At 34.5% G+C, this 13,387-nt stretch overlaps 1 protein-coding gene and 1 non-coding gene across 2 annotated transcripts; both read right to left on the reverse strand.

The window, feature by feature from the left end:
* Window positions 1–1,325: 1,325 nt before the first annotated feature.
* LOC107763594 (mitochondrial uncoupling protein 5-like) lies at window positions 1,326–2,805 on the reverse strand. Its single transcript, XM_016582084.2, has one exon. The coding sequence runs from the start codon at window positions 2,465–2,467 to the stop codon at window positions 1,499–1,501; it is 969 nt and encodes a 322-aa protein (XP_016437570.1). The 5' UTR covers window positions 2,468–2,805; the 3' UTR covers window positions 1,326–1,498.
* Window positions 2,806–7,759: 4,954 nt separating this feature from the next.
* Window positions 7,760–7,841, reverse strand: TRNAS-GCU (transfer RNA serine (anticodon GCU)). Its single transcript has one exon. It is a non-coding gene; the product is annotated as a tRNA-Ser (tRNA).
* Between the last annotated feature and the right edge of the window lie 5,546 nt (window positions 7,842–13,387).

The raw sequence follows: 13,387 nt of genomic DNA on the forward strand, positions 1-13,387 counted from the left end.
ACTTATTTTGGACCAAAATAAAAAAATAAATTGGTCACTTATTATGGACCGGAGTGAGTACTTGTTCTTTGTACTTAAATAAATCATTTAATTGTTTAAGACATTGCTTTTATATTACCAATGGAGCCACATATTTAATAAAATCATTTTTAAGTTTTAAAATGTCTAGAAGCATTACATTAGAAAGACATAGTCTTATAATTTTTTCATCTAACAATAATTTTATAAGTTCTGCCGATCATCAAAGAATGTGGTAGGACGAATGAGATAAGATATTTACGTGTTTGAGCATGTAAAAACAAAATTATTGGTAAAGAATGTGTCCCCTTTAATGAGTTATATACCACACCAATTTGAATTAGTTGATTCAATAGATATCAAATACCGGATGATTATACCAAAATTTGGGATGTAATTGATTGAAATTTGTTAAGAAAAAAGCATGGAATACAGATGTGGTTTACACATAATAAAGGATCGACTTTGTCAAGTGAGATGCTATAGAATTGGTCAAAAGTTTTTTCTGGTGTTTAAATTTGGTTTATGTGATTTGCACATTTTATACAATTGACTTGTACTACGCTTTTAGCACGTATTATACAAATATGCTCTTTGGTCTATAGTTCTATTAAGAAATTTAGTAGGCTTTTGGACATAAGAATTGTAAAATTCGAAAAAATTGTGAATTTTTTTTCCAAATAAATGATATTTAAAATTTAGAGTTGTGTTTGGACATAAATTTTAGTTTGGATTATTTTTAAAATTTTGTGAGTGATTTGACTGAAAATTTTGAAAAATAGTCTTTTGAAGTTTTTTAAATTTTCAAAAATCTTCAAGTAAAAATTATAAATTTTATTAACAAATGCCTCTATTTAATTTTGAAAAACCAATTTTATGATGTTATTAAGCAAAAAATATCATAAACTTAAAACCTGAATCTGCCTCTATTTAAACTCTATATTTATATTTAAAAAAATCGCTTAATATATCCGTCTCTGTTTAAATTTAAGAATAATGACCAATGCACATAGTATGCACAAACCATTTTGAGCAAATAATTCCCTTCTAAATTGTTTTAACACTCAATATCTCTAGCTAATTAAGTATTACGTATATGTTTATATTTTCATCTAAAACTTCAAACCATCATATAAATCAACTAAATCCGATTTTCTGGCGATAATTTTATCTATACTTGTTAGGCTCAATTAAATTCCATTTCGTGCTCTCTTTTTTCACAAAAATTCTACTTCAAGCAAAAAAACACCAGAAAATTAGAAACTACAATACTTGTCTTCAATCAACAGTTGCATAATCAAGAATAATTCAATCAAACGAGATTTTTTTTATTTTATATATATAAGTAATATAATAGTAAGAACACAACATCTGACCATAGACTTAGTATTACTTCTCTCCTAAACTTAAGGAGCTAATTTAAAATTTAGAACATTAATTAAATGAAACATTTTAGTAATAATATTTTTCTTCGTCATCATCAGTAATCCTTGAGTAATTTCCGGACCTGTTCCAGTGTAACAAAGAGCACAATAGTGAATGGTCCTTGCCTTGAGATTGTAGGGATGAAACCCTTGTAAAGAGCCATGGGTCCCTCAGCTTTGATAGTTTTCATAGCACAATCAAGGGCCCCACTATAAGGTGGGACCGTACCGGGCTCCACCTTCATATTCATGACACGTGTTTTAATCACGTCGACCGGATTCGACGCTACCGCCGCCACGAACCCGGCGGCGAAGCTCGCCGTCACGTGGGTCCCAAGCCCGTCATTCATCAGCCCCTTCTCTAAGATCGTCTCTTTAAACTGATCGTACGATGCCAGCTGTGATGCTGTAACGAGCATAGCGCGGTTCACCGTAAGAGATGAGCCGCGCCACAGGCTAGTAATACCCTCGCTCTTGCTCATTTGCGTTATAGCATCAACGACGCTTTTGTAGTTGCGCCGCTGAGCTAACGGGAGCCGGCCGTCAGCTTGCATGCGGACCATGGCAACGTCGGCCGGGTTTCCGACGGCGGCTCCAATACCTCCGGCGATAAGTCCGGCGACGATCTTCCTCGACAAAGGCATGTTGTTAGTATCCGGATCGGTCCATTTCTGCTTCAACATATCGTACAACCCCATCCGGGTCGTAGAATAAAGTGTCTGCCGGAGAACAGTCGCCGACACGCCGGAGAACAGAGCAGCAACGCCTTCTTGCTGTATGATCTTTACACCCACAGCAACAGGCCCCACGCGCGGCGGAGGTGGCGGCGCCGGAACATGAATATGAGTCGTAGCGTGGGTACCACTGTGAAAGGCAAGTGCAGGCCGGAGATTTTGAACAGCCGGCGCCGGAGCTGGGGTTTCACCCTGAAGTTGCATTCGGACTTTAATTAAATCAAGTGGGTGAGTACTACACCCAGCAATAATAGAAGCAATGCCTCCTTCAACAAATCCTTTAACACCCATATTTCAGAAATCAAACCGAGATCGAAAATTTTAGTATTTCAATTGAATGAAATATAAGAACTAAAAAGAATTTAAGAATTTGTTTGAACTCTAAAAAAAACTGAAATTAGAATGGATCAAATCAAGAGGACCAGTTGGAATTAGAGCTCATCTCACTGGAAACCAGGAGATGGGAATGAAGACCAAAAGCTAAAGATGCGAAGTGTGGAACGTTGGGTCTCTGAGACATAAGCAGTAAAGAATGAATTGGTGAGTTGAGAAAGAGGTAGAAGAAAGGAATTTATAGGGGAAGGGGAAAAGAAAGGAAATGAAGTGGAAATAGGGTTTTGGGGAAAGCATACGCGGGTTCTCTTTCTCTTTATTTTTCTCTTTACTAAAACATGTTTACCAAAATTATTAAATTGCCAAAAATTGTGACATGGTAATTTATTTATTGGAAATTTCCACGTGGTGGTGCTATACTACAACAGAGAACAAAAAAGGGAGTACTATTAATGAAGTTGAAAGAAACTTAGGAAAGTAGTCAAAAACTCAAAATACAGCTGGCTATGATGTTTTATTTTGCATCATTTATAATTTGTTTGGTCAAATTTTTAAAATTAATTTAATTTAAAAATTATTTTTCTCAAAAGTATTTATTTAAAAAAATATTTTTGGTGAGTAAATTTGGCTAATTAATTTAAAAATTATTTTTGAACATCAATTAGTATTTGATCAAGTATTTAAAAAATACTTTAAGTATATATTTTTACAAAAGTGCTTTTAAAAAAGTACTTTTGGGGAGAAGATTTTTTTGCTTCCCAAAAATTGTCTCTACTCCTATCGAAAATACTTTTTTCTTTTTAAAATTTTGACAAACACTTTAAATTTTAAAAAAAAGATACTTTTGGCCCAAAAAAAAAACTAAAGTTTGGCGAAAAAGGCTATTAGATGTACGATTCAAATTTGGTTAAAAATAATTCTTTTTCTGCTATTTACCAACACACGTTTAGTACAACAATAAAATTTTAAAAGTGATGGTAAGAAAGTCTTTTGGAGATGATTATGCTCTCTAGATCTCAGTGTAGATCCTAATTTTAGGGAGCTTTTGAAGTAAGTATGGTAGGAAATATAGAACAGTAAGTCAATCTGGTTTTTAACAACTTTGGATATCTAATAACTATATTTTCTCAAAATTCCCATGTGGTTTGTAAGAAAAAGTCAATGAAACGCCACATTATGTTATTAATTATTTGATTGTTTTCTTTATCTTGCTTAACATGGACGAGTGACACTCGCTGTAATGATTAAAACAATTATTTTTAATTTAGATTTAAAGTTCGAGTGAAGAGTAAGTGAGAATACTATTAATCCTTCGTAATAGCAATGGTAAAAAAATAACATGAACTCTAAGTAGTGCAACAATTGTATTTTGTCTAAGAAATTGATTTTAGGTTTAGTTTCAGAAAATAACGTGCATGTTTGAATTTGATTTTGTACATATTAGTTTTGAAAGCAGTAGTTTGGAAAATATTGCTCCATACTAATTTGTACGTAGCTTTCCAACTCTAGGAATTCCTTTATTTGCACGTAATTCCTAGAAGATCTTTTCCTTTTTAATTTTTTTCCGATCTTTAGCTAGCTAAGTCAAGTGCATATATGAACTATATGTGTCCATTTCGATAAATTTAAAGTCATTTTTGCTACAATATGACAAATAGTTACTCTGTTTTAGGAAGAAGCGTTAGACAGAAAAGAGAAAAATTCTTATTCGTTACGCGAAGGAATTGCTATCAAAAAGTTGAAATTTTATTGTGTAATTAATGGATCATATGACCTTTTTTTCTGTAGAAAATTCATGGCGCGTATGTATAGGTTGAGAATAAATTAAAGGACCCTAAAATTTTACCCCGCACTTTAAAACCGTGCAATAAAAAAACGTGGCATATACTTCCTCCGTCACATTTTATGTGATGCAGTTTGATTAAACATAGAGTTTTAAAAAAAATTGTAAATTTATAGTTTAAAATAAGCCATAATTATTTGTCGAGTTGTAAATCATCTCGTTAAGAGTAAAAATAAAATATTTAAAAGTAATTTTTTTAAATATAAAAATTATTTTTTTTTGCCAAATATATAACATTGATAAATGAGATTTTTACATTCATATACACTATTTGAAACTTTATTACCCTCCCAACTCAAGTTTCAATTTAATTACATCCTATATACAAATTTACCAATTATATACACTTTAGAAATTAAATAAGTATCTATTTATATTAGGAATAAATTATTTCGCATCCTTATTCTCTCTCCCTCATGCTCTCTCTCTTGCTCTCTCTCTCTCTCTCTCTCTCTCTCTCTCTCTCTCTCTCTCTCTACGTCTCTCTATCTCCCAATCCCTAATTCGAGTAATGTAGATCAAAGGGAAAGAGAGCATCAATTCCATGCTTATTGAAATTCCAGTAATGTAGAGCTGAAGATGTTGCACAATTGGTGTTCAAATTTGAGTAATGTTGCACAATTGGTGTTCAAATTGAAATTGTCAATCAATAATTTTTGAAGGTGTTTGACTCTCCACCATTGACAGCCATTAAAAAGCTTTGAAACTTTGAATTCGAATTTGAGTTTTTAAAAGCCATTATTTATTTGGATTGGGTGTTGTTGCAATCACTTGGGAATATTGTTTGAAGTTTATATCTCAATTTTGAGGGTGTTTTGGTGAAGATTAGACTTGATTTTGGCTGAATTTCAGATTGAAATTCGAAGAAGAAGAAGAAGAAGAAGAGGAGGAGGAAGAAGAAGAAGAATAGGAAGACATGACATGCATTATACTTATGAAATTGTAGTAAAGTGTAGTAAAATTGTAGATAAATTGTATTCTGTTGGTTATATATTTTTTTATTTAGATATTGTATGAAAGTTGAACAATATTGTATAAAATTTGTATAAAATTTATATTTAAGTTGTATGATATTGTAGTTGTATATAACTGGGTAGAAATAATGTATGAAAGTTGTAGAATATATAATTAATTGTATAAAATTTATTTTTACTATGTATAAATCAGATACAAAATATACAAAAGACATATTGTATAAAATTTGAATAAAAATTATATTTAAGTTGTATGATATTGTAGTTGTATTTAACTATGTAGAAATAATGTATGAAAGTTGTAGATAAGTTGTAAATTATTAAGCATGATCAAGAGCACTGGATACTAATTAAATACAAGCTATAGTATAATGAAGGAGAGGAAGCGAACAGAAGAGGAAATGCACATAGCTAAAATTCACCAGAAATTCCTTCATCGCTTTCATTTTTAACAATGTTTAAAATGTCAAGATACTTTTAACTGGTTCATTAATTAGCAACATCTTACTTTAGTGGATAAATTTGTGTTCATATATATGTGAAGCTACTCACTCTTTAGACTATAAGAAATATAATTATACTCTATAAAACATTATTTTCGATCTCTTCAAGTAGCTAAGAAAAAAAATGGCTATTGGGGGCATGTCTGTTGAGGGACAATGGGGCAATAGTCGCTTTACCAGGAAGATAACATTCGCCGTTGTCATCACTAGCATTGTTGCAGTAATATGTGTGTATGCATTTAATTGATTACCATATATTAAGACGGAAGAAAAATAAGGAAAGAGAAGAGAAGAAAAAAAAAGAAAAAGGGTGCAACTAAATCCCTTGATTGAAGACACTAATAATGAATTTGGAGCCTTTTAAGGTGGAATGTATATATTTTATAGATAAAACTTGTTTAGATTAGGTAATTAACTAAACAATATTTTTGGTAATAAAGTTTCAAATAGTATATAGGAACAAAAAAATTCGTTCATAAATAGGATGTACTCATCTTCAAACCCAACTAATGCCAACGGGTCAACTTGGCATTTGATGCCCCAATTTGGTCTCTCGGGCCATCCAATTGTGCGGTCAACTGTTTATGGAAAATGGGAGAAAGCTAGCATCTGCAGTTTGTGGCTTATTTTACATGCGTAATATCTACTCCATGATTCTTTTACCCCCAAAAGAGAAAGAAAAAAAAGACTATAATAAAGGCATTATTCATTTTCTATTCATTCCTAAGTTTTGAGTTTTAGTACGTTACGTGTTAAGAATAAAATTTAATGATATCCGATGTTTATTAATACACAAAATGTTATGAAAAATTCAGGTTTTTTGTATGGTCATAACAGATGTAGTACGTTTTAACAAATTTTATTAAGTATTTACCACTTTCTTATTTGATAAGAAATATATAAATTAAACTAATTTAACACCTTATATCCTATATAAAAATGTAATTGTCGTACTCTTAACTCAAGTCCACTTAGTTAAAATCAGTTTGTTAACTTATTAGCGTAACGAATTGTATATAAAATACGAAATATTTATAATATTGTGATATTTATAATATTGTGTGATGCACTAATATAGATCCAATCTACTCCTCAAGTGAATCAAGACTGTCATATTGTAGAAGCGTTCCTACGATTTCTTACCTTATAGATTTTGAATTTTAGATCAACAACTTCAAGCGTTAATAATTAGATTCTAAATTTAGTATTTATATATTTTTAATAATTTTTTTAATACAAATACATTGTTTAAACAAAAATTATTGAGTCAAGTCGAACACGAAGCTTGGCTTCTACCTCTGACCTATAGTGCAAATAAAGGAACAACAACAATCCAGTGTAATCTACAAGAGTGGGCTAAAAAGGTCAGTGTGTACGCAAATCTTACACTATAGTGTAAAGCTAAAAAGACTGTTTTTTTGAAGGCAAATAAAGGAAATTTGCCAAATAACTACAACATGAGAGCTTGACTTGGACTCCACTTCTGAGTTGTTCACACTTGTGGGGCACCCAATAGAGAATAGTAATAAAAAGGAACAAAGAGAACGTTTGGACGAGCTTGTTCGTAAGTGACTTTTAAGCTAAAAGTCAATATGTTAGAAATTTTAATTTTTAGTTTTTGACTTATTTTTATCATTTTAACTTAAAACAAATACTTAAAAATATTTTTTAACTTTATTCAAATACTACAAAATAATTTAAAAACACTTAAAACAAATCAATTTCAAAATGTTGACGAAATCGCCAATAAGCTGGAAAGACACGACCGAGTCACCGCGTTTGGGCTTTTGGGTTTATTAGGGGAAGGTGTTGATTCACTTTGGCCCACTTTTGTTTTTTTTTCTCTCTTACGTGGCAAAAGGTGAATGGCAGCTGAGTTTCCTGGGCCCATTGGTGTTAAAAAGTGGACAAAAAAGGCAAAAAAAACTATCGTCGCCTGAGAGATTCGAACTCTCGCGGGGAAACCCCATGTACTTAGCAGGCACACGCCTTAACCACTCGGCCAAAGCGACTTCTTAATCTTTGTGTGTTAAAAAATATTATAAGTAAATAAAATGTCTAGCAATCTGTTTTTGTTAAACGAGTTTGTGTTTGGTGTCTTTTTTGAAAGGGTATTTTTGGCTAGCACTTTTGTAGGTATTGTAAAATAGTTTGTTTTCGATACCTCTTTCTGAAACTAGATTTTTATGCTGCAAAAATTAAAATAACTTATATTTCTACCTCTAAGGAGAAGTTTTTTTTCCAGCTTCTTCATTACAACAGAAAAAAAAAGCTCTACAACTCAATGGCATTTATATTTTATTTTTGGAGAATTTTGATCAAACATCTTTAACTCTTCAAAATAAGCATGTTAGGCTTCTTAGAAGTTTGACCAAACAAGTTAACAGTGAAAAAATATTTTCATCAAGCAAACTTAAATTCAATAAAGATTTGTTGGAAAACTGAAATTTTCTAACTTTTTATTTTTTCAAGCTCCCACAATAAATAACGTGGAGGCTTATAACTTTTGTTCTATGAATTCATGTTACATGCACGAATGAAGTAAAACTATTTTACGCAATTGAGGCTATAAACAGAAACAATGGTTGCGTATTCTTCTTCCAAACCTCAAACCCATGGAAAGTTCCTAGAATAGATACTCCACCAACTAGGGGAATAATACATGGGCCTTGTCTTGCTTTTGCCAATTGTTCTCAGCATTTGAAAACATCTGGTAAATGTCTCACCTGACCTCAATTGTAGCTTAAAATTTTTAGAGAGAAATTTTAAAAAGGAAGAGAAATGAGAATGATATAGAATTGATACTGTGTGCTACAGAGTTGTTATAAACTTTTGTTCGAAACATAAACGGTACAGTTGAATTTATATGTGGTTTATAGACAAGTAAATCGATTTGATCCTAAAATGATAACTAAATTAGAAAAAAATGTAAGACTTAACCTTGAAATTGAGATAAAACACCATATATCTTGATCCCGGGAGCAGAGCTTCTAGGGGCAATAAAAACAATGTAAATAGAATGGACCGAAAAAGGATCGTTCTCATCACCCCCTCGGCATTTGTAAGCAGCAGGATCTCTCCTCGGATTGTCACGCTCGCTAGTTTAAACCCGATAAGGAGTTTTGTAGCCAGAATGATACTTCCGGTGAGCTTGGCTTGCTCCAACACTCTCCATTGGATTATATTGGCTGAACTTCCGGGGTCCACCAAAATATGTTTAATTTTATAATCTAAGACATTTAAAGAGTTTACCAATGTATCATTGTGTGGCAGCAGCATTCCATCTGCGCCTTCCTTCGTGAAAGTAATGTTGTCCTCAGCGACTTTCCGGAGTCTCTTACTGTGGGTTACTGACATCTTCATTTTTTTTGCCATCGAAAATGTCACACCATTAATCCCCTCCCTCCCCCCCCCCCTCGAAAATCATGTTGATCGTCAAGCGTGGGGGATATTTTCCTACTTTCGAAGGTTATGTATTATCACGATTACGACCGTAGTTGTTTTTAGCCTGATCGCTTAAAATTCTCTGAGATGGTCGTTTTTCAGCAATGTCGCCACCTCTTCGCGCAGATGCTGACAGTACCATGTCCGGTGACCGTTGGTTTCATGATATTTTTACCACAAATTAGGATCCCTTTGGCTGGGATCAAATCTCATTAGCTTTGGAAACCGTGTCTCTTTGATGTTCCTCATAGCCGACACTAGTTCACTACATTATCGTTAAAGTTGTACTCGAAAAGCCTGGGATAGGAGGAATCTCAAGCCCCCGATGTCTCCTTATCCTGCAATGACCTATTATTCCGGCCTCAATTAGTTCTCTTATCGTTAGTGAATCTATTCGCCGACCGGAAACCTCTGTTGTGTCCTTCAGCCCGCTCATAGGGCAAAAACCGACCCCTTGAAGACCGTCGGTCTGTGTCAAAATCATCCTTCAATTTTTCCTTATTCTTTTGCCGGTCCCAACCTTTGGTTGACGCCGGAAAGCCGAGCTGATCATCTTCAATTCTTATCTTTGACTCATACCGGTTGTGAACATTCGCTCATGTTGCTTCCTAGAACTCGAGCAGACTTTCTTTTAATTTCTAGGAAGCATCGTAACTTCTCAGATTCAACCTTTTAGTAAATGCTTCTGCTTCCTATTCGTGTGGTACAACCGCGAGCAACATCCTTTCTTTCTAGAATCGTGTCACGAATTCCCGCAATAATTTGGACTCTCCTTCTGTAATTCTGAATATGTTGGTCTTTCGGGCCTGTACTTTTCTGGCTCCGGCATGGGCCTTAATAAAAGAATCTGCGAGCATCTTGAAGGAATCTATGGAATGCTCGGGTAAAAGTGAATACCATGTTAGGGTCCACTTCGTGCGGGTCTCATCGAATTTCTTCAATAACATTGACTCAATCTCGTGCGGAGCCAAATCGTTTATCTTCACCGCCATTGTATAGGTGGTGATATGCTCCTAAGGATCTGAAGTCCCATCATACTTCGGCATGTCTGGCATTTTGAACCGCTTCGGGAACAACTCTAGTGTTGCACTCAGTTTGAAAGGTAATTGGGTGTACTTCTTTGAATTTGATCCTTTCAATACTGATGGCGCGCCCGGAATTTTATCCATTTTGGCGTTTATTTCTCTAATAAACCGCATGAGCTCGGATTTAAAGGGATCATTCTCATTGTTGTTACCGGATCCGCTACCGTTCCCACTGGCCCTGTCAAAGCCGACTTTGCCCCTCGGGGAGTTGCTATCGACAATGCCTGCCTTAATTCTGTCATGACCTGATCATGCCGCGAGAGATGGCCCACAATGGCATTTTGTTGTTCCCTCATGATCCTTACTATTTCAACAACGTGTTCGTCTTCAACATCATCAAGAGTCGCCTCTCGAACATGTCGTGGATACTTCCCATCGTGAACCGGCGTGGCCTCACCCCCTCGTTGCGGGTATCGCTGATGGAATCTTTATGATGAGGCTGATTTCCTTGGGCGTCGACATTGTGTGCGATGTTGACATCGTTATCTGCCGTTTTAAATGATTTTTGCTAAGAACAAAGAATCCAACAAGTTAGTAATAGATGCAGGGATTAATTCAATTACATAACTATTTAAGCCTCACGGTGGGCGCCAAGTTATTTATCCGTAAAATGGTACATTTTAATTTATACATGATTTATAAATAAGTGAATCAATTTTGTCACGCCCCGAACCTGGGAGCGAGACCCGGCACCTGGTGCCTCACCTAACCTAGCGTACCAAATTGTGACTAAGAGACTATGAACATATAATGTCATAATTTGTCCATGGGATCACATTGCAAGACAATTTGTGAAACAAAATATAAAACTGAATGGAAACTATCGCAGACTAAACATCAATATAAAGCTGGGTCGACAAGGCCGTCATAACTACTACAGGTGACAAACCACCAAAATATACATACCAGGCCTACAAGCCCAACATACTGCACTAACTGACAGGATATGTCTATAAGCCTCTACTGATGGATGTATTGTGATCGGAACAGGGCCCCAACCTACCCATAACATATATACATACATATAAAAGATGTACATGAAACCCTAGACATGATAACTCTGAAGGACGTGGAGCTTACCGATCATGCTGAACTCGGGGAATACCTACTGAGGAAGTCTACTCGTCTGTCTATCTGAACCTGCATGCATGAAATGCAGCGTCCCCAGAAAAGGGACGTCAGTACTAAATAATGTACCGAGTATATAGGGAAATAACATAACTGAAAACTGAAATTGAACTAATAATATAATAACTGAAAGTAACTAGGAGTCAAAAATGATCTGGAGATATACTTACCTGTTGATACTGACTCAACTCCTTCAATATAGTAAGTAAAATAAATGCCCGGCCCTATAAGGCTCGTTACGTGTAACTGCTCGGCCGTAGTAGGCTCACTCATAGGCGCTCGACCATACTAGGCTCTGTATCTCGGCCATCCTAGGCTCGCTCATAGGCGCTCCAAAATAGAATATATATATATATATATATATATATATATATATATATATATATATATATATATATAACTTACCATCTGATCATAGATTGCCCAATATGGGCATGCCCACCGATTATAGCTCGATGGTGGTGAAAATACTGTAATATTGTATATATATAGACCCTCTGCTCTCTTGACTGGAAGAAGACAATACTCAATTGAATATAAAGTCATGATAAGGGAGAATACTGTAACTTATGAGACTAGGATAATGTGAATAAATTCATGAATACGAACTTCTCTTTATGTCTCATTATCAGACACATGTAGCTACGAGATTATGCCAAAATGAAGGAAGGGCTTAGCCTTAACATACCTTATCACAATCTTTCCAATCACCAAGTGAACTTTCCTATTTTCACCTTAATCTACAACAACGATAATAATACTATCATTAAGTTACGAAAGGTACAACTATCGCACAATGAACTACAAGCTTATTTTGTATTAAAACGGGCAGCATCTCCCATATAATCCTTACTTCCTTCAAATTCAAGATAACACCAACAACATAAGAACTCAACAATAACAACCTATATACATTATTTTTCATCCTTATATACACCAAAAAATACTACAAAACAGCCCAACACACCCTAATCTCTTCATACACAAAACGATCATCGTAGTAGTGTCAAACAACCCAAAAATATTACGACGAGCAACCAGCCCACCACCCTGCATTTATGTGGTGTTTATCCACACCCTTCCTCCTCCAAAATTCCACAAAATAGTAGTAAAACACGCATCCCAATAGCAACACAAAACAATTCATAAAATAGTCTGCTACAAGTGAATAACTCGAACTCACGACTTCCGATCACTGTCCCGTGAGTTTTTACAAATATAGAACGACTTACTATACATCTACAACAGAAAAAAATGGATTAAAGAGAGCAGTAAACTTACCTTATTTATTGGATAACTCAGCTCTTATCTTGGTTCTTCAAACTCTAGGCTTTACCTCCCATTAGAACTTGAAAGGGAGAGAAAATCAATTGGGGTTTGTGGGCAATTTTTTGGGAGGATGTTTGCAGAGATTATATCTGGTTATTTTTTCCTATTATAAGTATAATATATGAAGGGGATAGGCCTTTAAAAAGGCCTCTTTGTACGACCCGAACTGGCCCATTTTTGGATTCTCGTTTAAGCAAGTAGGTGACAGTCTGCATAGTCTCGCAAAAATGCCTATATCTACTACGATATCGTATTAACAAACGGTTTAATGATTTAGAAACTAGACTCATAGATATTTAATTTGATGGGTGTAACACCCCATAACTCTAAGTATATTAGGAGAAAATCACAGTTACATTTGACCCAAAGTTTCAGTAAAACTTATGAACGTAACTTGTGATGACTTTCATCAACTTTTGTTCCACCACTCGCTTAACTTCAAAACATAACACATGACTATCATACGACTAACATAACCTCTTTATCATGTTAAACACCCTGGTCTCACCCCAAAAGTACATGCTATAACATTCCCAACTTGTCGACTTTCGATGAAACATTATTTTCTTCAA

This window comes from Nicotiana tabacum, chromosome 13 (assembly GCF_000715075.1).
Source record: "Nicotiana tabacum cultivar K326 chromosome 13, ASM71507v2, whole genome shotgun sequence".
Taxonomy (NCBI): domain Eukaryota; kingdom Viridiplantae; phylum Streptophyta; class Magnoliopsida; order Solanales; family Solanaceae; genus Nicotiana; species Nicotiana tabacum.